Below are 27666 nucleotides of genomic sequence, written 5' to 3' on the forward strand. Positions count from 1 at the left end.
AAAGCCCCGCCCCCCCGTTTTTTTTTTTTTTTTTTTTTTTTTTTTTTTTTTTTTATACTGTTGCCCGAATTTTGGCCCAAACCGCTCGAACCCAACCCTCCGAAAATTGAAAGTAGCCGTTGGATCCAAATTTTGGGAGAAAAAAATCAAATTTTTAACCCAAAAATTTCCCTATAAATACCCCCCATCCCCCACACAAGGGGTGTAAATTGGCCGGGTAGGGTCAGGTTGAGCCAAAAAATTGAGCCGACCAGATCAGTGCGGGTTGAGAAAACTTTGGGCCGCAACACTCTCTTAAGTCTACAAACCCGCAACCTTTCGGGTGACCTCGGGTAGGCTCGGGTTACTCGGGTTGTTGAAAATCAATTTTAATCTATGACTTCATACCTCTTTTAACAGTCCAAAAGCATAAAATCCATAAACAGTCCATAAGCATTAACATAACATCAAACATACTTCTTAACAGTCAATAAAGTCCAGAAATAAAATTAATACATCAAATAAACAGTCTATATAAAGATAGTCCAGCAAAATAGGAAATTTAGTCCACTCCAAATAGTTTAATCCAGAATAATAGCACATTCATTCCTAACTTGCCCCTCATGTGTTGCAACAGAATTTGACAAATCTTGAGAAGAAAACATAACAAAAAAATCATCAGAATCAAGTTTAGGACAACAAAATAAACAACAAGGAGATGAAATAAAATTAAAAAAAAAATAAGTAAAACGTAAAAAGATTACCCGACTCAATATCTTCATATTCATTAAAGTCTTCCACGTCAATAATGTTGATGTGCTCACGACTACACAACCAATTTTGTGTACAAATCAATGCCTCCACCATCTTGGGGCTCAATGAACTCCTAAAGGGATCGAGGATGCGGCCTTCGGTACTAAAAGCAGATTCTAAGGCTACCGTTGAAACAGGAATGACAAGAATGTCTCTTGCAACTAGTGAGAGAACCTTGTAATTAGTTGCATTATTCTTCCACCAAACTAAAACATCAAAATTTGACCGAGTTGGATCCTCTATATGGTCTGTCAAGTATCTGTCCATATCATTTTTGTACTCATTCACATTCTTCTCCTTTATTTTCCTAACAAAGGAGCTCCACAAACACCCTTTTTCTTCTACTTCCGTTTTTACCTCTGTTGTACTTGTTGTTGTCGCCTCCCCACTACTTTCATTAGCTACAGATCCACCCTTGTCCCCACTATAAACCTCATGCAGCCGGTACATAGTATCCTTCACATTCTTTGCTAATATTTCAGAAGTGAAAGAATCATACATTATAGAGAAACAATATGTCAAATAATCCATTTTGTACCTAGGATCAAGTACAATAGCCACAAAGAGAAGATAATTTATATTCTCAACATTCCCCCAATACTTGTCATACTTCTTTTTCATACTCACAGCCATGAATGAAAGCATTGAATCCTCTTGTTTGCTTAATTTAGATAGCTGGTTTTGCATCTCACAAAGCTCATGAAAGTAAGAATTTGAAGTGACATTCAAAGTGGCACTAAACTTCAAAGTTATATCATAAAAAGTCTTCAGAAATTTCACAAACACCTTAACATTCTCCCAATCATCATCAAGTGGTGGGCCAATCTTCCGTTTCCTCCCTCATCTTCCCGAAAATAAGACACAAACTTGTCTTCCTCTTCATATCTTTCAAAAGCTTTTTGAAACTTAATGGCTGCATCTAACATCATATAGGAGGAGTTCCATCTAGTAGGGACATCTAGGCATACGAGACCTTTGTATTCAATTTTCTCTCGCTCCACACATGACTTGAATTTCAGCAACCTAGCCGGAGAAGACCTCACATATCTCATAGCGTTACGAATGGCTGCTATGGAATTATGTAGGTCTTTTAAACCTTCATTGACAATCAAGTTCACTATATGGTCACAACACCTAACATATAGAAATTCCCCACCTAAAACAACCCCTTTCCACCCCTTAATCTTCCTTCTCAAGTAGGTAATCATAGAGTCATTTTAGGAGGCATTATCAATAGTCATAGTAAAGACTCTCTCAATATCCCAAGCATGCAAACATGACTCAATGACTTTACCAACACTCTCTCCCTTGTGGCTTGAAATTTGACAAAAGTTTATAATCCTTTTTCGAAAAGTCCACTCACTATCAACGTAGTGTGCAGTTAGACACAAATAATTAATATTTTACAAGGATGTCCAACAATCAGTTGTTAGGCAAATCCTTTAACTGCCCTTACTAAATTCAGCCTTTAGTTTCTTCCTCTCTTCCAAAAAAAGTTGGCAAATGTCCTTAACAATCGTAACATGGGAGGGGATAGAGAACCTAGGCTGCGTCACTTGACAAAAATTCTTAAATCCTTTACCTTCAGCAAACCTAAATGAAAGCTCATCTACAATCACCATTTTTGCTAACGCTTTTCTACAATGCTCCTTGTTAAAGCCTATAGCAACAAGATTACTACTAGTTTCAGTGTTTGTTTGGAAACTCAGAGTTCTTTGCTTTTTTTTTGGATCCTATATGGGTATTTCTTGCATTGCTTTTCTATGTGAACCTTCATACTACTGGTGCCATGTCTCCTACTATTACACGCATATGTTGCCCCAAAATAGATACACTTACACCTAGGCTCATTTGGATCCTCACCCTCTATGGTTTTGAAATGATCCAAAACAAGAGACTTTTTTTGTGACTTCTTCCTCTTTTTATTGTGTCCATCCTCTTTAGGCACATGGGTAAGGTTGGGTGTGGGAGTGGGCAAGGTAATGGGCTCTTTAGGCACATAGACAGAGGTTGAATTTTTGGTCTGGCATTGGTCACTTTCTGTTTCAACAGAAGACTTGCAAGTACTTTCAGAAGTTTGCGTCGAGTAAATGATAAATTTTTCCATCTAGCACACAAATTAACCTAAAAACAGATAACATATGATTGAGACTAAGCGTAGAGATTAACCTAAAATCAATTCATCTCAGTTCTCATGAAAAACATAATATTTCCCAGATTGAGACTAACCTTTATGTTTCAGCCTTACCTTCAATGAAGATTGCAGTCTTCTCTTCACTCTTCTTCCTCGGCTGGCCTGGAAACAATAACGATTGCCGTGAGATATAATACAAATATACTGTAATTGGAGGTGAGATACTAACCTTTGATCTGTGATTGCAGGTGTGTCGGCTAAAACAGACATTACTAACTTTGGACAAAAACTATGCCGCACAATATGAGAAAGATACATGTATAACTTAAGTTATAAACAAGTAACAATATTTTCAGTTATTGAATTCTTTTATTCTAAATTTTAGTGGCATTTATTCTTAAATTCCTATTGCAATAAACAGACAAGTGAACATTTAAGGCAACATATAGTAATAGATGTAAATAGGACTTGTGGCAAAACCTAAATAATGTATATCCTACCCCTTGTTTGTGCTTCCTGTTATTGAGTGAGTATTTAAAGGATGATCCTTGGTTGGAGCAACTTTGTAGTCATCTGAGGTATAGCGCTAAAATTATCCTATTCAAGACAACTCTTACTTAAGAATTTTAGTAGTTATGCAGTGAGATAACCATTGTTTTCCTTATTGGAGGTGACTAGGAAAGCATCAGAAATTGAACTTGTACTAAATGCCGCAGAAAGTAACCAAGGTTTTACTGCCTCACAGGTATAAAGTCCGGGATGCAAGGTCAATGTAATTCTTTTATATTCCCAGAGTAAAAGAAAAACTAGTTTAACTTCCTTTCGTTGATAAAGAACAAGCATGAAGGAAAGAGGATGAGGAATCCTCAAAACAGAAACAAAATACATCAAAAAACAAAAGAGGCAGAACAAAGAGAAGAAACAAACTAAACGAACTCTTCAAGTTTTGACAAACAAAGGCTTACATATATATCCATACACACACACATAAACCTACAAACACAAACATGAAACCCACCCCCCCCCAAACAGAAAACATCAAAAGGAAACCGAAGCACAACCAGAGCAAAGAAATGAATTCTTTTTTCCTAAAATCCATCAATCAAGAGAATAATCCGGTGATAATACACAGAATAAAACTGGAACAAACATTAACCCACATGTTGATAGAATCGAATAAAGAAAAAAAACACTGAGGCGGTGAGGGAGGGGAGATCGACGGAGGCGAGATCGAGGCTTGGGAGAGGCGAGGGAGGCTTGAAGTGAGGAAGGATTTGGGACTCAGGCGGAGGCGAGGTTGAGGCGACTCAGGCTTGGGAGGCTTGAAGTGAAATTGGAGGGGACCCAGGGTAGGGGAGGCTGCGTGCAGTGCGAAGATTGGGAGTCTGGGACTGGGAGGAAGGAAAACTTAGGGTTACACAACTTACACTTACTAACTCGGGCGGGTCGGGGCAACTCGGGGTGAAATGTTGCCCGGCCCGCGGCCCAACCCACAATTTGCGGGTTGGGCCTATTTAAATTTGAATTTTTAAAAAAATATAACCCTATATTTTCGAGTCGGATCAGGTCAGATCGGACGGGTTAGTCAGGTTCGGACTCAATTCTTACACCCATACTCTACACATTATATAATAGTATATTATAATATATATATATACAATATTAAAATATATAATAAAAATATTTTTTGGGCCATTCGGGCTGGCTCAGGCTGCCCGAGCTCGTCGGGCAGCCAAAACTAGGCCCGCGGCTCGTCCACGGGCCTTCTTAGGCTCGGGCGGGTGGGTTGGGTCGAGCATTGAGTTCAAAATCAATTTTTTTAGACGGTCACGGGCGGCCCGTCTAAAATTCCAACATTGACCAAAAGTAATCTTTAATTTAAAAGTGCAAATACATGTCTTTTTTTGTATAGAACGACGACATTTTGAAGAGAGCCGCCCCACGAGTCGTTTGAATAAACGACAGAAACTTCGAAAACAATAAACATGTATTTGCTTTGTCAACAACCCAAACTTTAATAACTGCAAGCAAACCGCTTAAAAATAAAAAATCAAGCAATCAGCAAGAAATTCCAAGTAAAAGAGAAAATAAAAATCTCTTTGCAAGAAATCCTGAACAAGAAAAGAAAAGAAAAATTTTCAGCATAAAACGACGCATCGTTAATTTTCTATGACGCATAATTTTTATCTAAAACGACATAAAAAAACCGACATACCACATTTGTCAGAGATTATTACGACAATAACACATGAACAATTTCACAAAAATAAATAATTATTAAAAATAATAAATAATAAAACAGCAGGGTTTAAGCTTTTCCCATATTTCCACCGTTAACCTCTCTCTGCGCCACTAGGGTTTATGCCATTGCTATCAATTTGGGAGCTTTAATTGATCAGCAAAAAAAAAAAAAAAAACTTGGGAGCTTTAATTTGGCGGAGGCTCTCAATTCCGCAGCAGAGCACATCGAAAGCTGGACAAAAATGAAGGTGAAAGTCATCTCTCGCTCCACCGAAGAATTCACCAGAGAACGAAGCCAAGATCTCCAGGTCCGACTCATTCTTTTTATATCTAAACTCAAAACTTTCTTCTGCTTCAATTTATTTCTCTGAAATAATTATTTTTTTTATTCAAATTAATTAGAGGGTCTTCCGTAATTTCGACCCCAATATCCGAACCCAAGAGAAAGCCGTCGAATATGTCCGAGCTCTCAACGCCGCCAAACTCGAGAAGGTAATTTGAGCTGTTAATCTTAAATTTGGATTTATTTGAATATTTGGGCATCTGTTTCTTTTTTTTTTTTTTTTTTATATAAATAATTTCTGTGGTTTGCTTAGATTTTTGCGAGGCCGTTTGTTGGAGCCATGGATGGGCATATCGATGCTGTCTCGTGTATGGCTAAAAATCCAAACCACTTGAAAGGGATATTTTCGGGTTCCATGGATGGAGGTACTTTGATTTTGATTTTGATTTTGCGGTTTTTTTTTTTGTTTTGTTTTGTTTTGTTTTAAATCACAAGTTAATGCTTTTAGCTTCTGTTTTGGCATTGACAAAGCTGATGAAAGTTATTAACAAAGTTTGTCATGTTTGAACTATGTGGTTAACGAAAATGCCTGCCCATTGCTATTTGAAACTCAATAAAAGATAATACACGCTCTCTCATTATGCATAAATAGAACTGCAAAAAATACTAAACCTTTTTAATCCATTGAGTTAGTGTGAAATTTTTATTTGCAAAATGACTACGGAATGACTAGGAACAACCACTGGTCGTTCTTTGTAAAAGTGAAAAAGGTCATTTTGCCAATTTCACTTTGTAAGTTAGTCATTCTAGCAAAAAACATATTAATGTACTGATATGTGGTTTATCATGTCTGCAGATATTCGTCTATGGGATATAGCTTCCAGGTAATTTCACAAGTCTGCTTTTATTGAATATTTTTTATGCATTTGTATTATTTGTGCTTTTATTGCTATATTGTGCATGGTGGGTGGAATTAACATGCATTACTTATGTTGGTTAAATTATAAAAAGGCGAACAGTCTGCAAGTTTCCTGGACACCAAGGAGCGGTGAAAGGTGTTGCAGCATCGACGGATGGACGCATCCTTGTTTCTTGTGGCACTGATTGCATGTAAGGCATAATATCTTAAATGTGTCCATCGCGTAATGTTTGTTATTCATTTAAGCTTAATCATAGGTTTATACATATATTCTTTAATATACATCCATAGTGTATTTTACTTGGAAAGGTTATTTACTGTTTTTTGGTCATGTATCAGTGTCAGGCTCTGGAATGTTCCTTCTTCTTCTGTTATGGAATCAAATGATTCATCTGATAAATCGGTTCAGGTGGTACCTGCCTTATTTTATCATATGTATTCCATGGATTCAATGGATTCAATGAATGCAACTTTAATCTTATGCCTAGCTAACTAGTTATGATTCATGTTTCCAGCCACTGGAGGAATATGTTTGGAAGAATGCATTTTGGTAAGTATCTAAATGGAATTCCTCTGATTTTGCACTTTCTTAGGCCGCACAATTCAATCTTTTTGCTACAGTGTTTTCTCTCACAAAAATTTGAATTTTAGTTCAAGTTTTCCACTCGAGCCTGCAAATAGAACGTGGCCTTAGTACTTAATGTACTGTGGTCTGATTTCAAGTATATACTTCTGAGGTTTGTTTTCTTACTATCAGGGCTGTTGATCATCAGTGGGATGGTGATCGTTTCGCCACTGCTGGAGCCGGAGTACATATATGGAACCACAATAAGTTCTGCTTCAACCCTGTTATTCTTTTATGTAGTGATAAAGTTCTCCTTTGGTTGTCTCATGACAATATGCCTCTGATTTATAGGTCTGCACCAGAAAAGACTTTTGAATGGGGAACAGACACAGTTATCTCTGTTCGATTCAATCCCGGACAGCCAAATGTCTTAGCAACATCTGCGACGTATGTATAGGAAGTTGTTAATTATACATTATCTTTTTATGCTGTTTGATTATGTCATAGAATTCTTCTTCATTATTTAAGATGGTTCCAATTTAAGGTCTCCACTCATGAAATGTGCTGGTGTAACCAACCAGTATATACCCTAATCTTTCTGTTTTATTTCTGAAATTCTTTATAAACATATTTTGCCTCGAAATAACGTGTTTAATTTCCCCTTGCAGTGACCGCAGTATTGTACTGTATGACTTACGGATGTCATCAGAAGTAACAAAGCTCATAATGAGGGTAATGATGGCACATCACATTTTGGAATTCAGCATGATGATTTAGTCCTTGAATTTGAAATTGGTTTCAATATGTTATTCCTTGACATCAAGTGCTGTAAAGTGTTGATTTTTGCGGCTATTTTGAAAATTTGATCCTTATTTTATTTTATCTGACAGACGAGAACCAATTCTATTGCTTGGAACCCGATGGAGCCAATTAATTTCACTGCTGTAAGCATATCTATTTGAAACTTGTCTGGCTAAAATATGTTATCTTTACAACTGTTTTTGTCTCGAGGGAACTGTTATAGAGTTTGTATACTTACCACTTTGAGGGTTAGGTTGTTCTCATCTATTGCTGGAATAGGTTGATCTAACTTGCTATCGAGTACTGACCAGTTCAGTTGTTTTTCCCGGTCACTTTGTTTTTGCTAATTGAATTGAGAAAATTGTTTTTTCCCGGTCACTTTGTTTTTGCCTTTTTGCTATCGCATGCTAGGATATGTTAAAGTTTGATTTCATTTTATAGAATTCTCTTATTCTGAAAAGGCATATCACGGTTCTTTGATCAACCAGGCAAATGAAGATTGCAACTGCTATAGCTACGATGCCAGAAAGCTGGATGAGGCTAAGTGTGTGCATAAAGATCATGTTTCTGCAGTGTACGTAGCTACTTGCTAATTTTACATGTAATACTATTTTACACAAACTATATTTACATGTATAACTTTTTCTTTATTACGTTTTTTGCTTTTCCAGGATGGATATTGACTACTCGCCAACTGGTCGAGAATTTGTAACTGGTTCCTACGATAGAACAGTGAGTAGCTTGATATGAATATAGTATGTTCCAAACAGACATTTTTATCGTTTAAAACGATCCCTCATTATCCCATTAAAATTTTCCTGGGGCAGGTACGAATATTCCCGTATAATGGTGGTCACAGCCGGGAAATTTATCATACAAAGAGAATGCAAAGGTTTGACCAGTTTTTCTTTTCTAATCAGCAATATTTTCTTCCCTTTTTTGGTTTTCCGGAATCTGGATTTATTGAAAGTTTTATGAATTTTTAAGCATTAACCTCTTTTTCATTTTTGGAATAACAAGGCCAGTAGGTGCTACATTTTAACTGAATCAAATGAAAATTGTGCATGTGTCCTAGGTTTTTTTGTTTGTTTGTTGTTGTTGTTGTTTAGTTTACAGAATCTAACCTTGTCTTCCTATAATATTCCTCTTTTTCTGCAGGGTATTTTGTATTAAGTTTAGCTGTGATGCAACTTATGTTATTTCTGGGAGTGATGACGCCAACCTCAGGCTTTGGAAGGCCAAAGCATCAGAGCAGTTGGGAGTTGTAAGAATCGCTTCCTTGGATCACGTTTTCCCTGTCAACGTTGTTTACTCATTTTGCTACTAGTGAAAATTTGATTTTGGCTTGATAAAAACGCTTACATTTCATCTTGAAACTTTGCAGCATCCTTTTTTGTCTTTCGTGAAAATTCTCTACTTCAGTTGTTCAAAACCAGTTTTCTTGCCTTTGAAATTCTAACTAAACGCTGAACCTTTTTGTCACCCTGCAGCTTCTTCCAAGGGAACAGAAAAGGCACAATTATCATGAGGCCCTGAAGAATCGCTACAAGCACCTTCCAGAAGTCAAGCGTATTGTGCGGCACAGGCACCTTCCGAAACCAATATTCAAGGCGGCTGCTCTAAGGCGCACCGTGATGGAGGCGGTGAGAAGAAAAGAAGAGAGGAGGAAGGCACACAGTGCCCCTGGAAGTGTTACTACAAAACCACTACGTAAAAGAAGAATCATAAAAGTAGAAGAGTAACAGGAAAAAAAAAAAAAAGTGCATGTCCGTAATGAGGAATCTTTTTTGCTGGAAAGAAGAATTAATCCCATTTGACTGCAGAGTACACTTCCCACATGGCCAAAAGAGAGATTCTAGAAGACGTTGCAAAAATTGGAAAATCCAGAAAAAGAAGTCAGATAAAGACCAACCAACCAAAGCTCGTGATAGAGATTTCAGCAGAGTTTGTGACATAGTTGTTAAGCGTAATTTATTTTATGTTATTTTATTTTATTTTTTTAAATTAGGAGCTGGATTTCTTTTGCATGCCTAGTCCAAATACAAAGCTTCTCATGTATCCAATTTTGGCTGAACTACAAAACTTTGCCTAGTGATAATTTGCTCCCTTTTTATGATTGGTTTTCCTGTTTGGTTGCTTGAAACACAGCGGGTCTTAGCGCCAACGTCTGTACAGCTGTTTGGTTAGGATGAAAGGTGGAGGGAAAATAAAGTAGAAGGGAAAAAGAAATGAAAGGGTCAAACGGTTTAATCTAAAGGTATTAACTTGGTATAATATAAAGTTATCTTATTATAGATTAATGGTCTAACTGTTTATATATATTGAGAGGACTAGCTCGCTTCTCATTAAACTCTTAATGATCCAGATTATTTGGATATTTTATTCCTTCATCAATTAACAGGGAGGGTTAGAGAAGGTGTCTATAATTAAGTTCTGTCAAAAGCGTCACTATTGATATAAATCACGTTATGTCACAGTAATTTTTCCTTTTATTTTGTGAAAGAGTAGTGCTATGGACACCAACTTAAATATTAACTTTTGTGTATCAATTAATGTGGTATATAAGTTATCTTTTTATTAGTATATGTAATCTTTTATTATTAATTGACGTGACAATGTTTTAAACACTCACTAATGTAAAAATGACAACTCATATGTCACATTAATTGATACACAAGAGTTAAAATTTGAATTGGTGTTCCTAGCATTTTTTTTTTTGTGTGTGAAAATAATTGTTAGCAAGATCTACTACCAGTTATTTTCTGTAATTATTAATTTACATTTGAGAGAATCCACTGCTTTTATTAGTTGTGAGAAAAAAATATTGAAATATAATCAAAACTATGGGTTTAAACCTATGTAGAACCCTGAACCCATATACTAAACATACCATTCATTGTCCATTAAAAAAAAATTAAAATTCCCTTAAAAAAAGGCTGTAATCTTCAAACAGTCGAGGGCATAATCTATCCAGAAAATGAAGTAATACATGATCATTAACTTGTTCTTTTTTAGCTTAATTGCTCAATAACGGTAGTCTAAGATTAAAATGTTTAAATGTATTTCGTTATCTTCCCAAACCAAACTAATTTGACAGGTTCTACTAAATTTTTAGATAGTCTTTCATAAAAATCCTTTGAAAGTGCACAAGTCAGAATTTTTACCATTTACTCTTAATTCATAACCTTTTTAGTTAAATAATTACACTAATAAAAGGACATTTATCAATAATAAAAGGTAAAGATCTAGACTCATGCACTCTCAAAGATAAATTCTCCATTTTTTTCTAAATTTTAAGGCAAGTTTAATTCTCTTTTCCAAGTGAACCAAGTAATTTGTCTCAGCAAAATCTCAATCATATTCGAATGCGAGATCAATCTAAATTCCAAAAAAGTGCACATCAGCCACAACAAAAATAAAAAAACAAAAACAAAAAGCCCCATAAATACCTATTTGGGGTCATGTATGATTTTACATGGATAAATCTTGTCACAATGAGATGTTACTACAATGGAATAAAAGAATTAGTTTCCACAATGTTGTTAAAATGCATTGTATGAATACATATCCGTGGTTGGAACAAGATAGCTTCGAGTCGAATTGAATCTCTGTAAGCACATATCCAACAGCCAAATAATACAGCCATCACAGGAGTCTCCTTGGGCAAGGACTTGAATGAACAACGCCATTTGAGTATTCTGCTTCAGCAGGCAAAGTCGGTCTGCACTAGGAGAGTGGAGAGTGGAAGCAGCCCTTTATGCGGGCTCTAATCGAATTGACATTGTGAGAGTTTCGTTACTATTATTATCATGTAAAAGGGTAGAAGTTAGAGAAGAGCAAACTGCCGAGAAGAATGTAGGCCGCAGAATATGCCCAGATCATATATCCCCACCTCCGACTACTAGGAGATCTCATTAAATAGGATGCGAACCAATAAAGAGATGGGCTGGAAGATAAGAAACGAGTAGCAACCTGTCGAATGTCACTCGTCAGAAGAACAATCCACCATAATTTTAGTTCAGAAATAAATGAAAATAACAATGCAAGATAAATACTTGTATTACATACAATAGAAAGACAATTACTAAATCTCATTGAGCCAATGAGGTACTTTTACTAAATTTTGTCAACAGCATAGCAAATTGGGGACAAATCAAAGAGACACTAACCTGCACATGCATGACAAAGAATGCTGTAGCTGCGAGAAATCCCAGGTGTAGAATAGACGGAAGAACAAACACGGACAAGTACCCTATTGTTTCTGTTGATTCAAAATTTTCTGAGGGAAGAGTAGGAACGTCTTCTCTGATAATTTGCTTCCTTGGTCTAGTATTGTTATTATCTATAAGACACAAAAAAAAAAAAAAAAGTGTTAAAAATATGTCAAATAATGAACTACAAAGCAATTTGTGTTCAAAATTAATACCCTGTATCTTAGAAGAGGCTTTCCTTCTAGTTTGAGTTAGATTTGACCGCAGATCTACATCTGGAGTAAAAAGTACAGCCGCAGAATTCTTATCTTTAATAGAAGCACGGAAACCCAAAGAGAAGAACTTTTCAGGCACCGATTTTGCATAATGGACAAATGAGCAAAGTGCCAGAGATAAAACAGGGGATGCAAGTAGAAAATTTGGCAACTGTTTGAACTGGAAATACCGCAAGAAGCCTACCCCCCTGTCATATAAAACGATCAATAAGAACGTTCAATCAAATAAATTTCTTCTTTCTTACAAGGCTGAAAAGAATAAGACTCCATAGATGTAGATGGGATTAGCCCAATGGCCATGCCCTACAAAACTAAAGCAACTGAAATAGAACCCCAATCTGTACATTCAGCTATAATTTTCTAATGGGTTGTTTGGTTGGGGGATTCGTACCCCGATTCGAATCATAGTTCATGGTTCGCTACAGTGTCCTCTCACAAAAAATACACGTAAATCAAAAATGGTTCTAATCTTATGATTCTAATCCATGAACCAAACGTCTCCTACTGCAACTATGTTCAACTGGGTTTTTAAACTAGTCTTTCTACAAAAAAGGGGTAAAAAATCAAGAACATAAAATTAGTAATCTATCCATGTGTATATGTGTGTGTGTGTGTTTATTTAATGAAGAGACCACCCATAGTCGAAGGATAGGAAAATATACCAGTAATGACTCTGAATATAGTTGTACAGCAAGGGCACCCTAGCTTTGCACCAGGGTCTCAGTTTTTCAGGAGAATCTCCCACACAAATATTGTAGTATCCATACGCTTGAAATGCAAAAACTGGGACAAAAATACAGATACAATGCAGAGCTCCGCTAACAACAACCTGCACAACCAGCTGGCATAGAAGAGCAAAATTATGATGAGACAAAATATTCTCATTCATAAGAAGAAAAACAATTACATGCTTTGCTCCACATGCTACATAGTTGAGAATCTCAACATGATATCAACATGTAGTATATCTTTCTTCATTTTCTTGCGGGAGGGAATGTATCGATTATTTCAATATCATGTTTAAATCCACTTAAAGGAGTGGTTCTAATAAGAGCTGTTTAGATTTCGCTATCTTGGTATGTCCTTTGATGACAAGGAAGTCCATGCCGATGAAAGGGCAGAAACATCTAATATTCCAACGAGTTACTGGGATTTTTATCAACTATCAAGAGGTTTATAGGTAAAGGAAGTTTAGCTGTGCAAAGATGGTCCACTAAATAAGATATTAGTCCACTCAAATCAGCAAAAAACATGCAATGAACACTTACAAAAGTACTCTTTCTGAGTACAGCATTATATGTCCGACGCATAGTTTGGAAACAGATGTAACCTGCATTGATCACTCCATTGGACCTTGCAAATCCAGAAAGAGCAAACCAAAGAACGGCAATATTATTTCTCCCAGATCTCAAGTGATACAATCCTCCAATTGAAAATAGAGCATACAAACTCTCCGAATATCTGTATGGGCAAAAAGGCAAAACGAAAATCTCAGCTTTGTAATCTTTTACAGCAATCAATTTAGAACGGAAAACAGAAACAACTATTACATTGAGGAATAAAATATGGAAGCTGGATTGAAGCAAAACAAGATTGAAGCTCTAAATGCCGCATCCCGGTCCTTCAAAATGGCAACTGAAAGCCTATTACAGTGACCAAAAAAAAAAAGTGCAAGACATCAGAATTCAGACTAAAAAACTATGACAGTTGTAACAAAGCTTGACAAAGTTTCTAAATTTATAGTGCTAAATAACTTACTGATAAAAGTAAACCGCTGCAAAGACAAAGGCAATGTTGTTGATCACATAACCGGATAGTCCCAAAACAGCTCTTTGCCCTATAACTGGAACCAATGGAGCAAAAACTGAAACAGAAATCCGCCATTAAATCACAATGTCGAATGAAACGAAGAGAATTACAAAATATTAGGTACAAATCGAAAGCCCGAATCTTTGGGGGCGAACCTGTTCGCGAGAAGAAGGAGATGCAAAGGGGAAGCAGAGGCAGGAAGGCGTAGGACTGCTCGTACTCGTAGCCGCACTGCGCGATCCGGACGAAGTAGACGCTGTCCCAGACGATGCTGGACTCGATTGCGGACGCCAAGGAAGGCCAAAGAAGGCGCTGCTCTTGAGGCGGCGGCGAGGTGGTGTTGGAAAGGCAGTTGGGGTTGAGCGGCGCGGAGGTGTCATAGGGGCTGAGGAGGCTCCGCCATATGAGGATTAAGGTCAGAAGGAGGAGCCTCGAGAGAAGTGCCGATTTGAGGACGGTGATCCGCTGGTGGTGGTGGTCTTGGGGTTTCGGTGAGGTTTTTTTGGTGCGATTCATGGCGGTGATCTTGGGGTTTCGCGACGGGGTTCTCGGCGGCGGCGGTTTGCAGAGGGACGCCTCTTTCTCAGCGTTGGCATGAGGTCTGGTCTATATGGGGTATTTGGGTCTTTTCATGTGATTGTCACGTGCGGAAAACCGTCCATAAAGTAGTATACTGTTAATTAGAAAATAGTAGAAAATATGAAAATGTTAAGAAAATATATTGGTCAATTTTTAGTTATCGAAATTAATAGACTATAATTTATTAAGTTATGATTTATAATTAAATAAATTATGAATAAATTTATCAAGTTATGATTTATAATTAGATAAATTATAAATAATTATAAACAATAATTTATTAAATTATAGTTTATAATTAGATAAATTATCGATAAAAATAATAATTTAACATACTTATGTAAACTATTAATATATTAATTTTAATTCATCTCTTAAGCTTATTTCCCTCTTTCTCCTCTGTTAATTTTAGTTTAGGATTCGGTTAAACCTGAGCCCAAACAGCCCCCTTAATTCATAAACCCTAGTCCCTCCCTACAACCTCGTCACTCTGTTCTGTTCTGTTATGCTCAAAACCCTCAGGCTCAATACCCGACGCTCCTTCGGTTCTGAATATTCGATCACCAATGGCCGCCAGATCCATTTTACGGTCGGTCTCTTCCCGCGGCGGAGCCGCCGCGCTTTTTGCCTCCGAAGCCAAAGCGGCGCGCGCTCCATTTCGTATGGCAGCCAGGAAACCTCTCTCTCAACGCGTTCTCAGGTATATATAGTATTGTCATTTGATTTTCTGCGGAAACATTCGACGCCGTTTTTCGCTGAATTTGTTTTATCGTTTCTTGCGAGTTTAATTGAGCTATCTTTTTGAGTTCGTACTGGATAGGAATTTAAATAGTATCTGTTTGGAGATGGTGAATTATGAAGAGAAATTGTAAAAGTGTTGATTTTGTGTTGAAGGTCTCCCGTTGAGATGAGCTTCTGTGTGGAGTCGATGCTTCCGTACCACACAGCCACGTCGTCGGCTCTGATGACCTCGATGCTTTCTCTCACCCGCCGCAGTTGCGGTTGGCTTCCGGAAGGTATTTTCAGTTTATACTCCCAAGCCTCAACATTTTTATGTGAAATTTTGATCACTCTTGAGTTTTAATCAAATGGAAATTGTGTTTAGAACGAATCTTTGTGTTGCTCAATGTTTTAGTTGTGAATTGTTGTTTTCTCTTCTGCTTGATAATGTTGTTTGCCGGTACCCGTCTTGTTAAATTCGTTTTCGGGGATAGCAATTTGGTGTAAATTGACGTTTGGATCGATAATTGTAGTGCATGCTTAGGAAGTAAGTACCATTAAGTTTTCAGGTGGAATCAACTGAATATATGTCGTGAATGGGGCGTCCTTTTGCATGATTGTTTGCTTATAGTTATGTCAACATAAGTTCTTAGAATTAGAAATGGATGTTTAAGATTTAGATGATGATGATGATGATTGGGGTAATCCGAAACGTAATCATATGTGCAACACTATTATTTTTCCTGTAAGAAGATTAAGGCGTGACTTGACTTAAAAGGAACCAGAGGCATATACAAAGAACTTTGTAATTAGTAAGAGGCACATGAATGGAGTTTTTGGTTATCAAAGCAAACAACTAGAGAATTTTATGATACAGCATTTTTGCCTTTGGGGATTTCTAGGTTTTTAAAATTTGTATATTTTGCTTACGTGTAGTAGTCTTTTTTCTTTTGTGTTCATCGTCAACAGAGTTTTGCTTCTAGGTTCCTAACCAAGTGGGTTTTTATTCTTGAATTAGGTATCTAGCGATCATTTGTAGGACTCGTTGATGTCATTTTCTTCCTTCTAAATGTCTGGTAAGTGAGTGATTTTTGATGGTGTGTTAAACTAAATGTACTGGAAAAAGAATTAACAACTAAGTTGAATAACAAGAATTGATTCAGATATCTTAGGCATGGGGACATGTTCAATGTTAAATTTATTTCGTAATCGGCTATTCTATTTGCGCCCTTTCCTTTCCCCTTTTTTCATAAATATATTGATTGGGCCCCTTAGCCAAGTTTGGTGGCGTATTTATGCCATATCTCTTCTGTTTTCACCCTCTGTTTATTTGTTAGAAGCTCAATCTGTTGTCTGTTAATCCTGTATGTTTAGTGAAAAGGTGTCCACTCCTCTTCTTGTTGTAGGCCAAGACAAGACTAGATGAAGAGCAAGAAGTGAAGATGGAGTGACTTGGATTTCTTAACTTTCTCAAGATTTTAAATTTGTAGGGATGATATCGTCTTAATGTATGGGCACAATAGGTTTATTTTCGAGAGCAATGATTAAACATCATCTAGAGCGATAGATTCTTCTAAAATGTTGTTCTTTGAGAGGATCCATTGATTTATGGATATGATATTGATGATGCATTTTTCCGTAGTTTGTTTTTCCTGGAATAAATTCATGTTGGCTGTGAATTTATAACTTTTTTACTTTTCTGATAATTGATTTCATAGCTTTGGCTATTTGCGAGTCTAGATAATACCGTTTGGTTCCAGTTGTGATATTGTTTTGAACTAATTAAGAATGTTAGGATAAATGTAATAATTGAGGTCATTACTAATCAATTTTATTTAATCAGCTTGCAATGATGATGTGTGATGATTGTTCCAAGGGTTGAATTCGAGCAAGCTTTTTGAACTAAATTCTTCATTCTCAGGCAGTGACACCTCATAAACTTAGGAGTATCGGTATGAGCCGCAGAAGAGACAAGTTCCATGTCATGAGCTGCTAAATCTAGATCAAATAGTAGGCCTTAGTGTCGTTTTTTTCTCCAGAGCAGAACAAGACTGCCCTCTCCTTTTCTGTTTTGCGATTGCTCAATAGTAGTAGTACACCACTCTAAATGGGGGGAATGTAATGCGGAATACTAAATTTAGTACTTATATTGATCTATGATTTTTGATTGATGTGAATGAAACATAGCATCTTGCAATAACCCCATAAAATGCTCTATTTTTATTAGTCAATAAGAAGTGCAAAGAAAATCTATTATCCTTTAGTATTGTGGTAGCCGTTTCAGATTGCCACGACAAGCTGACTTGTGTTTATACCTTTTGTTTATCTATTCGCAGATTCCTGAGGAATGCAGACCCGTTTCCCCATTTATGATCACCACCTCAGCTTTATATGTAGTTTTTTTTTCCCCTTCTTGTCATAATTAAATTTGGATTCATTTATCATATCTCCATGGTTTATTTGTTATGAGAGGGGGCAGGACTCTATCCATTGGCTACAACGCAAGAGAAGTGCCAAGTACTTGTTTTTTTGCGCAAATAGGATATTAATATATAGATTTGTTGTTAATAATGAAAAGTACCTGTTTTTTTTGCGCAAATAGGATATTAATATATAGATTTGTTGTTAATAATGAAGGATATCACATTAGTTGAGCATGCGGGCTAATACATAACCTTTAAAAAACTTGCAATGTTGAGGTGTATAATCGCATAATACTTGTACTATCTCTAATGCAAATGCTATATTTAACACAAAAGTTGTGAAATAATATTAGTTGATCTATTTTGTGCTCCAAGTTTAAAGAAAAGAAAAGAGAAAACCATCTCCAATTTCAATGTTATTTTTGGCATTGAAAGGAAAAAAAAATAAAAAAAAAAGTAGCGTATGAGTGTGTTAAATGCAAAGGTTAAGCACAATGTTATTTCAAATGTTATAAAATATTAATTCTTAAATAAAAAAAACAACGCTAGCAACTATTAGATGTTCTTCCCTTCCTCCTCGCTTCCTTCTTTATTCTCACAGTAACATATACTTTTGCACACCTTTTTTTTTTTTTTTTTAAATAAACTTTCCATTCAATATATTTAATCGCTTAACAACTAAAATTTGATGATTGTTTTTTTTTCAAATGAAAAATTGATGATTGTGAGCAAACCTAAAAATTGATTATTAAAGTATGGAAAATTATACCTGCTGATTAGATCTAACAAATATTACTATTATGTACAACTTTAAGAAGGGATTTAAGCACAAATGGTTCTTTTCGAAGGATTTTTTTTTTTTAACTGGCTGAAGTTTTGGAAAACTACAAAATGATCGTTTCTATTAACTTATTGTCAATCACTAATTGACTTAGTAGTCTATTACTGATTGATTTAGTGGTCAATTATTAATATTGACTTAGCGTCAATCACTAATTGATTTTATTGTATAACTGATTAACTCGATGATTCTTTATTATTAATCAATATCAGTTACTAATTAACCAAAATCAATTAATAATTAATCAATTTCAATCAATAAGTTATAGGTTTATTAATAATAAATCATTAATAAATTATGGAACAATCATTAATTAACTGTGAGTCAATTATTGATTGACTCTTAAAAAGGATCATTTTTGTAAAATAAAAATATTAATAAATTATGGATCAATCATTAATTAACTGTAAGTCAATTATTGATTGACTCTTAAAAAGGATCATTTTTGTAAAATAAAAAAATTCGGCCATTTTCATAAAATAAAAAGATCCATTTAGCTAATTTTTTCCTTTAAGAAACTGTATGTAATATGTGAACTTTGTTTTTCTTCTTCTTTTTTTTTTTTAAGAGAAACTAATTTTCATGTTTATTCATATTTTATCGAGATTTTTTATTTTCTGAATAATAATATGTCAACACAACTTTTACTAAATTGTATGTACTAGATATACGAATAATTAATTATGAGTTTTTTTTTTTCGAGTTTCTTATTTGTTTTGATTTATGATATTTGGTACTGTGAGGAAAACTTAAGCAAAGTTCTGAAACATTTGAGGGACATACCGAAAAAAATAAGTAAACTACATGATATTAATTTTATCTTTATTTTAAAAAATAATATTCAGTTTTCACGTTTTGTTGGAGTTGTAAATTTCAACCGAATTAACTAACTGGGCTTGTTTTGGTCCCGTCTGTTTAAATAATATTCATATTCAGCTCAGCTATAGTTTTGATAATGTTAAAAATATTTTTTTCCGGGCCGACCTGGCGAGCTCGAATTGAGATAGTCCAAATTTACACCTCTACATTTTATACTACGAAATTAAATATTTTAACATTTGTTATTTGTATACATGTCTAACATATATGTAATTTTTTTAAAAAAATTAATACATAGGTTGTTGTAGTTTGTGTAGGCCTATTATAGGTAAATTATAAGAAATAGGCCTACATTTAAAACTTATGGAAGTAAATGACCAATTTATCAATGTATAGAAATTAATAGACCATTTCATGGGTTTAATTTTTAATTTTCTAATTTTACCCTTTTCTTGTTATTTTTCCCCTTTCCTTTGGTTAATCTAGGTGTATCCAAAATTTATCAAGTTAGAATCACTTAAAGAAGAATAATACAAATTCTGAATATACCTGGTAAATTCATGATTTACGAAATTCATATTACTAGGGGGAAAATGTACAAATTCTAATGGTAAATCTCGGATATACCTGGTAAATCTAAGATTTACCAAGTTCGTACTAATATAGAAAAAGTGAAAAATCTAATGGTAAATCTTGGATATACCTGATAAATCCCGAATTTACCAAGTTCATATTAGTAGGAGAAAAGAACACTACAAATTATAATGGTAAATCCTTGATATTCGTATTAGTAGGAAAAGAGTGAAAAATCTAATGGTAAATCTTAAATATACCTGGTAAATCTTGGATATATCTAGTAAATCTGAATTTACTAAGTTCGTATTATGATGGAAAAAGAAAAAAATCTAATGGTAAATCCCGGATTTACCAAGTTCGTATGACTAGAGGAAAAGAACACTACATATTCTAATAGTAAATCTCATATATACTTGGTAAGTATTGACTTAATCAAGTTCGTATTACTAGGAAAAAACTGAAAAATCTAATGGTAAATCCCAGATAAACATGTTAAATCCCGGATATACCATGTTCGTATTTACTTGGGGAAAAGAACACTATATATTCTAATGGTAAATCTTGGATATACTTGGTAAATTCTAGATTTGCCAAGTTTGTATTACTAGGGAAAAAGTAAAAAATCTAATGGTAAATCCCGAATATACCTGGTAAATTTTAGATTTACCGAGTTTATATTAGTAGAGGAAAAGAACACTAAATTCTAATGGTAAATCCCGGATATACCTGGTATCACCAAGTTCATGTTAGTAGGGAACAAGTGAAAAATCTAATGGTAAATCCCGATTATAAATGATAAATCAAAGACTTACCAAGAGGGTATTTTTGAAATTTCATTTGGTTGTAAATCTAGATTTACATCACCTTGGCCTATTAACTTTTCTTATATATTGGCCTATTAATTTTAATTCCTCTCAAATCTTGGCCTATTTTCCTCAATCTCCCTTATTCATGTCATTCTAAATAATTGGTATTATTGTGACCTTTTGTTTTCTTTTTATTAATTAAATACTAATTTATTTTTAAATGGAGTGATATAAATAATATTTTTTACAATCTTAAGTGGTATTTATAGTTTTTTCCTTTAAGTTTTTTTTTTCTCTGAAACATATATGTAATTATATGCATTCGTAGTACATGGTTTTTTCCTAATTTGTTTTTGATGTGAAACATATATGTAATTATATGTGAAATATCATTACGAATTAATTTAGAGACTTATGTGCAAAAATCACAACTCATAGTTATGGACACACTTTTTTTTTTTTCGTCAAAAATAGGCATATATGTTGTAAGAGTAAGTTCAACCATGCTAATAGTTAATGATTTAACTTTTTTTTTTTTTTTTAATTTTTCTCCGCTCCAACAATTAGCTAAATGGTTAACTATTTTACATAATCTAACTATTAGCTAAATGGTTAGCTATTTCACGTAATGTCTTCCACACTAACTAAATATAGCTAGTATGGAGTAGCTAACCATTCCACTTTTTGTATTATTTTATACTTTCAACTGTAATAAATGCAAAGGTTCTTTTGTAAATTCATAAAATTATTTATATTTTAAATTCAATAAATATTAAAATAATCTATATAAAGAAAGAAATTGAGAGAGAATTCCAGAGAAAGAGAGTGGAAGAAGGAATAGTCTGGCCAGCTACTGGAAGTGTGTCTTCGGTTAGCCTAAAATAAAGTCATGTGCTCTACGTCGGCCGATCTACACGATGGTGGGGTCCGTGTTTGTGTTTTCTTCTCTTTTTTTTTTAGTTTTTGTGGAATAAAGGCAGTCATTTTGTCAGTGTTGGTGTATGTTTTTCCTCACAAATCGCTAGATCTGTGTGGCGTTTGGTTATCTTTATTGTTTTTGGTTGTGTTCCCCCACCAAGCTATAACCTTGTGTGGGTTTTGTGTTGTTTTTTTATCTTCTATATGTCTTTAGCCAAATCTCTTGCTTTGGCGAGCTTGATCTGGAAGAATACTGGCATTCAAAAATTAGTCTTTGCAGAGAGTTTGCTACAGCCCTTTCGGGAGAGCCAATTGTGGAGGGAGAATTAAATAAGCCAAGAGAAGTGCTCCAAATTATGGGGCCTTGGATCCCTATACTACGACACCAACAGATCTACCAATTTTGGTTTGCTATATCAAGTTTTCTATATTGAGTTTTCTGTAAGCTTCATGGTTTGTTAATTAATGAAACATTTTTTACATTTTTAAAAAAATTTATATTTAATTAAAATAGAAAGTATGATTAGAGTGACTAACTAAAAAGTTATTAAGTTAAATATTTTTCTAGCCATTTTAGTTAGAACACTAAATTTTAATGGTAAATCCCGGATATACCTGGTATCACCAAGTTCATGTTAGTAGGGAACAAGTGAAAAATATAATGGTAAATCCCAATTATAAATGATAAATCAAAGATTTACCAAGAGGGTATTTTTGAAATTTCATTTGGTTGTAAATCTAGATTTACATCACCTTGGCCTATTTATTAACTTTTCTTATATATTGGCCTATTAATTTTAATTCCTCTCAAATCTTGGCCTATTTTCCTCAATCTCCCTTATTCATGTCATTCTAAATAATTGGTATTATTGTGACCTTTTGTTTTCTTTTTATTAATTAAATACTAATTTATTTTTAAATGGAGTGATATAAATAATATTTTTTACAATCTTAAGTGGTATTTATAGTTTTTTCCTTTAAGTTTTTTTTTTCTCTGAAACATATATGTAATTATATGCATTCGTAGTACATGGTTTTTTCCTAATTTGTTTTTGATGTGAAACATATATGTAATTATATGTGAAATATCATTACGAATTAATTTAGAGACTTATGTGCAAAAATCACAACTCATAGTTATGGACACACTTTTTTTCGTCGATTGAAAAATAGGCATATATGTTGTAAGAGTAAGTTCAACCATGCTAATAGTTAATGATTTAACTTTTTTTTTTTTTTTAGTTTTTCTCCGCTCCAACAATTAGCTAAATGGTTAGCTATTTTACATAATCCAACTATTAGCTAAATGGTTAGCTATTTCACGTAATGTCTTCCACACTAACTAAATATAGCTAGTATGGAGTAACTAACCATTCCACTTTTTGTATTATTTTATACTTTCAACTGTAATAAATGCAAAGGTTCTTTTGTAAATTCATAAAATTATTTATATTTCAAATTCAATAAATATTAAAATAATCTATATAAAGAAAGAAAGTGAGAGAGAATTCCAGAGAAAGAGAGTGGAAGAAGGAATAGTCTGGCCAGCTATTGGAAGTGTGTCTTCGGTTAGCCTAAAATAAAGTCATGTGCTCTACGTCGGCCGATCTACACGATGGTGGGGTCTGTGTTTGTGTTTTCTTCTCTTTTTTTTTTAGTTTTTGTGGAATAAAGTCAGTCATTTTGTCGGTGTTGGTGTATGTTTTTCCTCACAAATCGCTAGATCTGTGTGGCGTTTGGTTATCTTTATTGTTTTTGGTTGTGTTCCCCCACCAAGCTATAACCTTGTGTGGGTTTTGTGTTGTTTTTTTATCTTCTATATGTCTTTAGCCAAATCTCTTGCTTTGGCGAGCTTGATCTGGAAGAATACTGGCATTCAAAAATTAGTCTTTGTAGAGAGTTTGCTACAGCCCTTTCGGGAGAGCCAATTGTGGAGGGAGAATTAAATAAGCCAAGAGAAGTGCTCCAAATTATGGGGCATTGGATCCCTATACTACGACACCAACAGATCTACCAATTTTGGTTTGCTATATCAAGTTTTCTATATTGAGTTCTCTGTAAGCTTCATGGTTTGTTAATTAATGAAACATTTTTTACATTTTTAAAAAAATTTATATTTAATTAAAATAGAAAGTATGATTAGAGTGACTAACTAAAAAGTTATTAAGTTAAATAATTTTCTAGCCATTTTAGCTAGAATTTAGCTAAAATTTAGGCTCCGTTCACTTCGCCGATTCGAATTTAGAATTCGAGTTTTGCTACAGTAAAAAGCTCTCAGAAACAGTCACATCTAACTTTTTTACTACAGTAAAAAGCTCTCACATAACATCACATCTTAACTCGAATTAAAAACTCGAATCAGCGAACTAAACGGGCCCTTAGAGAGCTCAATCGGAGATGGTCTAAGTAATTAAAGCTTGTTCATTTGCATTTTTTGAGTTTGGGTGACTTGAGTTCAAATCTTGATTTGAGTTAAGGGTCTCGTTCAGGTGTATTTGACTATGGTTTGAGTTGAGACTCTAATTTGAGTCTGTATTCGGATATGCACATTTTGAGTTATGGTTTGAATTGAGAATCTATTTAAGTTTGTGTTTGGGTGGATCAAAACTTAAATTTGTATTTGGATAGTATTTTAATAAAAACTCAATGGTGATGGATAATTTTAATAGGGTTAATGGGTGAGCTTTTATTTATCTTTTCGTTGTGAACACATAGAAAAAAATCATCTCAATCGGAATTAAAACGAAAAAGTTATGACGTTTTTAATAATAGAAAAAAGATTGTTCATTAACTTGAGTTGAAGGGGAAACTTGTACTCAAATTTTAGCCCAAACTCAAGTTAAAACTTGAGTTAAAATTCAAATTTTACAAAAGAACCTAAACTTAAATAAAATTATAATTTGAGTTCAATTTTTTTTTTTTTGAGTTTTAGTGAAAAAAAAAAAAAAGTCCTAACTCTTTTTGAGATCCGAAGAGGAGTTTCCCTCTGTATTCTAAATGGCCTAAATCTTAGCTTAAAGCCCAGTAGAAAGAACCCGACCGAAGCCCAACCCCAAAATCTACAAAATGTCCCAAATCAGAGCTAGAATTAGGGTTAAACGCATTTTCGTCCACAAAGGCTTGCGTGATTCTTCCGCCTCTGCGATTCGGGACTACCATGGCGACGGCGACGACCAACGCGACCGGGATGGTGACGGAGAAGAGAAAGCCGGTGTTCAAAACGGTGGATCAGCTCAAACCAGGCACGAGCGGCCACACCTTGACGGTAAAAGTAGTGAGCTCGAAGCCTGTCAAGGTCGGAAACAGAGGAACCGGCCGATCGTCGGCGATGGTCATGAATCGGCCCTCGCAACCCACTCGTATTTCCGAATGCCTCGTCGGAGACGATACTGGGACCATTCTATTTACTGCTCGCAATGACCAAGGTAAATCAAGTTTTGATCTTTTTTAGTGAAGTCTGTAGATTTATGGATAGATTTTTTTGGGGGTTTTGTTTTTAGGCTTTTCGTTTTTTTGTGTTATGTTGTTTGCTTTTTTAGGTGTTTGGGTTAAAAGAAAAAAAAGGTTACTGATTTTGGGTTGTTCTCTGATTTTAGGTCTTTGATGATATCTGTTTGTTTGGTTATCGAGGAAATGTGGGAACTGAAAAGCAAGAAAAACCCAAAAAGTTTTATGCGTTTTGCTTTTATCAGCTTAGAACTATGAGATTTTTGGGTTTCATTAAGGTAGTAAAGGATTTCTCTTTTGGTATTTTCTGTAATTTACGCATATACCTCTGTAGCAGAGTTCTTAAAAGTTATGATTTTTGGCTAGTTTGATAAAGTTTTGAACTTGCTTTAGTAACATTTGTAAACGCAAAATGGGTAATGATGTTTTCAATTTCAGTATTCACACTTCAAGGAAAGAAAAACAAATTGTCCTTTCAAGGAAAGAACTAGCAAATGCTTATGCTTTCAATTTATTTGGCAAGTATTCTAATTTAATCGTTATTGAGTAATTATATGATGCCGTTGTTAGTTATTAACGGTTTGTTTTGCCTTTGCAGTTGATATTATGACACCTGGCACTACTGTGATTCTGCGTAACGCAAAGATTGACATGTTCAAGGGGACGATGAGGCTAGCAGTTGACAAATGGGGACGTGTTGAAGTAACTGAGCCTGCTAACTTTGAAGTTAAGGAGGATAATAATCTCTCCTTAGTTGAATATGAATTGGTTAATGTTGACAACTAGTTATTAATGCTAGAAAGAGTGAGAGGTATATTTATATGGGAGTGAATATTTTGAAGTTTCTGAAGGTTGCATTTGTGTTTCTGACCTTGGCTTGAACTATTAACTGGGATGCTATTTTTATATATGGTTTACCCAAATTTTGCTGAAGAGAGTCTCAGATGGGATTTGATTTGATTTGAAAAAGGGTCTTCAATGCATTTTAGATATCCAACTTGGGGGGGAATGTACCATTGTATGGTTATCCTTTTGATAATATGCGTGTTCTGTATGTTGTAAATCTTGTTATATAAATTAAGCTAATATACACTATCACAAGGTTGTTATGGTACCTGTCACAGTTGTAAGATCCTAGGTAGATTTTAACTCTGTGGAACTTCTTGTGAGTTTTAGGTCTTCTAGTATGTTTTTATGGTTTCTGGTTTGCTATTGCTCTGAATGTTGAATATCAAAACAAGCCAGGTTTGGAGGATGTGTTCTTTAAACTTTCATGCACTTAATATGAAATCCAATAATTACATTGAGACTTTCTGCAGCAGGGCCTGCCCACCGGTAGAGTTTGTTACTGATTATTGGATTTGGTCAAAATCACATCTGATTGAACAAGTATGCAAAATAGGCAGATTTTGATATAGATTTGATAGTTGTAAGTAGGGAATTTGTCCGATAGTTCAATTTTTTTCCCTCACCAGAAAACTCTTTTATTTTTTTTATTTTATTTTTTTTTCTGAAAGGAAGAGAATCTCCCTATTACATTTCCTGCGTGATGCATAACAGAGGATTTTGTTTGTTAGTGGAGCTGTGCATCAGGTTGTGTATATAGTCTGTTGCCTCATTCATGTGCATGGTAGAGTATGAGGCGCTTAGGGAGAAGCTTTTGGAAGTTTTTCTTGACGGTTGGCTTAATGTGAGGAACTTAAATTGTTTATTTTAGTATTCTAACTGTTAAGAGAAAGTATAACTTGTTTTTTTCTTTTTAGAAAAGAGTTTTAACTTTTTTTTTTCTGTATAATTTATTATCTTCCAAATTGGATGGTTTGCCCACCCCTAGAAAAGGATTAGGGCCTAATGTGTGCGCCTGTGACCTACGGATACGAATGTCAGACTGAAAAACCCGCTCCGTGCGAGCTTCATTTTGCAATTTTTTCTTTTTATTTTTTCCAACTAAAATCCGAAACTGCTGCATTAGTGGTTGATTAACTCTGCATTAGTGTAGGGTGCAGAAATTGCAACAATAACCATTGGTTTATGGACATTTAACCTCCAAATCTAGTCATACTTAGGAGCATATGCCTCTGGAATTTCAGAGGCTATAACCTCTAAATTGAATCACCATCAAGATGTGAATAAATTGCCTTTATTCACCTTTATTCCAGCCTTGTAACATCCGCTGCTACAGAACATGTGGGGGGAAGCCATTTTATCGGCTAATTACCTTTTGAATAAGGTTCCGCGTAAGAAAGTTGATAAAACCCCTATGAATTGTGGAAAGGAAGGTAACCTTCCTACAAATACTTGAAAGTGTGGGGGTGTTTGGCCAAGGTAATGACTCCAACACCAAAGAAGATGAAGATAGGTCCGAAAACGGTTTATTGCATCTTCATTGGGTATGCTCATAACAGTACCGCATATCGGTTCCTTGTGCACAAATCTAAAAATCCTGACATACACGAAAAACACGATAATAGAGTCTAGGAATGCATTGTTCTTTGAACATGTATTTC

At 34.7% G+C, this 27666-nt stretch overlaps 5 protein-coding genes across 8 annotated transcripts; 3 read left to right on the forward strand and 2 right to left on the reverse strand.

The window, feature by feature from the left end:
* Positions 1 to 560: 560 nt before the first annotated feature.
* Positions 561 to 2414, reverse strand: LOC112092429 (zinc finger BED domain-containing protein RICESLEEPER 1-like). Its single transcript, XM_024168556.1, has 4 exons — positions 2375 to 2414; positions 1660 to 1888; positions 744 to 1528; positions 561 to 628 (listed from the first exon to the last, which is right to left on the reverse strand). The coding sequence occupies exons 1-4, from the start codon at positions 2412 to 2414 to the stop codon at positions 561 to 563; spliced, it is 1122 nt and encodes a 373-aa protein (XP_024024324.1).
* A 2830-nt stretch (positions 2415 to 5244) lies between these two features.
* On the forward strand, positions 5245 to 9532 carry LOC21384935 (DDB1- and CUL4-associated factor 13). Its single transcript, XM_024168559.1, has 16 exons — positions 5245 to 5475; positions 5570 to 5659; positions 5764 to 5875; positions 6307 to 6334; positions 6462 to 6560; positions 6709 to 6778; positions 6885 to 6919; positions 7127 to 7201; positions 7286 to 7381; positions 7603 to 7666; positions 7825 to 7878; positions 8224 to 8309; positions 8407 to 8467; positions 8563 to 8627; positions 8894 to 8999; positions 9226 to 9532. The coding sequence occupies exons 1-16, from the start codon at positions 5410 to 5412 to the stop codon at positions 9475 to 9477; spliced, it is 1359 nt and encodes a 452-aa protein (XP_024024327.1). The 5' UTR covers positions 5245 to 5409; the 3' UTR covers positions 9478 to 9532.
* Positions 9533 to 11157: 1625 nt separating this feature from the next.
* On the reverse strand, positions 11158 to 14605 carry LOC21384936 (GPI mannosyltransferase 2). 2 transcript variants are annotated; one of them, XM_010102666.2, is made up of 8 exons: positions 14186 to 14605; positions 13980 to 14085; positions 13772 to 13864; positions 13490 to 13682; positions 12884 to 13062; positions 12162 to 12409; positions 11905 to 12077; positions 11158 to 11707 (listed from the first exon to the last, which is right to left on the reverse strand). In XM_010102666.2, the coding sequence occupies exons 1-8, from the start codon at positions 14544 to 14546 to the stop codon at positions 11543 to 11545; spliced, it is 1518 nt and encodes a 505-aa protein (XP_010100968.1). In that variant the 5' UTR covers positions 14547 to 14605; the 3' UTR covers positions 11158 to 11542. The 2 variants fall into 2 exon arrangements, with proteins under 2 accessions (XP_010100968.1, XP_024024329.1); XM_024168561.1 differs by lacking the exon at positions 13772 to 13864.
* Positions 14606 to 15061: 456 nt separating this feature from the next.
* On the forward strand, positions 15062 to 17867 carry LOC21384937 (protein NUCLEAR FUSION DEFECTIVE 6, chloroplastic/mitochondrial). 3 transcript variants are annotated; one of them, XM_024168564.1, is made up of 3 exons: positions 15062 to 15309; positions 15504 to 15625; positions 17666 to 17867. In XM_024168564.1, the coding sequence occupies exons 1-3, from the start codon at positions 15176 to 15178 to the stop codon at positions 17671 to 17673; spliced, it is 264 nt and encodes an 87-aa protein (XP_024024332.1). In that variant the 5' UTR covers positions 15062 to 15175; the 3' UTR covers positions 17674 to 17867. The 3 variants fall into 3 exon arrangements, with proteins under 3 accessions (XP_024024332.1, XP_024024331.1, XP_024024330.1); XM_024168563.1 differs by lacking the exon at positions 17666 to 17867 and adding an exon at positions 17251 to 17608; XM_024168562.1 differs by lacking the exon at positions 17666 to 17867 and adding an exon at positions 16736 to 16988.
* Positions 17868 to 24815: 6948 nt separating this feature from the next.
* LOC21384938 (uncharacterized protein At4g28440) lies at positions 24816 to 26092 on the forward strand. Its single transcript, XM_010102668.2, has 2 exons — positions 24816 to 25137; positions 25758 to 26092. Exons 1-2 carry the CDS (start codon positions 24870 to 24872, stop codon positions 25943 to 25945), a joined length of 456 nt encoding a protein of 151 aa, XP_010100970.1. The 5' UTR covers positions 24816 to 24869; the 3' UTR covers positions 25946 to 26092.
* The last annotated feature ends 1574 nt before the right edge of the window (positions 26093 to 27666 follow it).

The sequence above is a fragment of the Morus notabilis genome, unplaced genomic scaffold (assembly GCF_000414095.1).
Source record: "Morus notabilis unplaced genomic scaffold, ASM41409v2 Scaffold3885, whole genome shotgun sequence".
NCBI lineage: Eukaryota > Viridiplantae > Streptophyta > Magnoliopsida > Rosales > Moraceae > Morus > Morus notabilis.

Bases quoted from the DNA above. Each gene is read 5' to 3' on its own strand.
- LOC112092429 (XM_024168556.1), bottom strand. From the start codon at position 2,414: ATGGTGATTGTAGATGAGCTTTCATTTAGGTTTGCTGAAG. The intron at 1,889-2,374 runs GTAAAGGATTTA...TTGTCAATGAAG, and splicing joins TTCATTTAGGTTTGCTGAAG to GTTTAAAAGACCTACATAAT. The intron at 1,529-1,659 runs GTTTGTGTCTTA...TTTGAAGTTTAG, and splicing joins AGATATGAAGAGGAAGACAA to TGCCACTTTGAATGTCACTT.
- LOC21384938 (XM_010102668.2), top strand. From the start codon at position 24,870: ATGGCGACGGCGACGACCAACGCGACCGGGATGGTGACGGAGAAGAGA. The intron at 25,138-25,757 runs GTAAATCAAGTT...TTGCCTTTGCAG, and splicing joins TACTGCTCGCAATGACCAAG to TTGATATTATGACACCTGGC.
- LOC21384936 (XM_010102666.2), bottom strand. From the start codon at position 14,546: ATGAATCGCACCAAAAAAACCTCACCGAAACCCCAAGACCACCACCAC. The intron at 13,063-13,489 runs GTAAGTGTTCAT...CTTCTATGCCAG, and splicing joins TACTCAGAAAGAGTACTTTT to CTGGTTGTGCAGGTTGTTGT. The intron at 12,078-12,161 runs GTATTAATTTTG...TGTGTCTTATAG, and splicing joins AGCCTCTTCTAAGATACAGG to ATAATAACAATACTAGACCA.
- LOC21384935 (XM_024168559.1), top strand. From the start codon at position 5,410: ATGAAGGTGAAAGTCATCTCTCGCTCCACCGAAGAATTCACCAGAGAA. The intron at 5,476-5,569 runs GTCCGACTCATT...CAAATTAATTAG, and splicing joins AACGAAGCCAAGATCTCCAG to AGGGTCTTCCGTAATTTCGA. The intron at 9,000-9,225 runs GTAAGAATCGCT...GTCACCCTGCAG, and splicing joins CATCAGAGCAGTTGGGAGTT to CTTCTTCCAAGGGAACAGAA.
- LOC21384937 (XM_024168562.1), top strand. From the start codon at position 15,176: ATGGCCGCCAGATCCATTTTACGGTCGGTCTCTTCCCGCGGCGGAGCC. The intron at 15,310-15,503 runs GTATATATAGTA...TTTGTGTTGAAG, and splicing joins CTCTCTCAACGCGTTCTCAG to GTCTCCCGTTGAGATGAGCT. The intron at 15,626-16,735 runs GTATTTTCAGTT...TTCTTGTTGTAG, and splicing joins TTGCGGTTGGCTTCCGGAAG to GCCAAGACAAGACTAGATGA.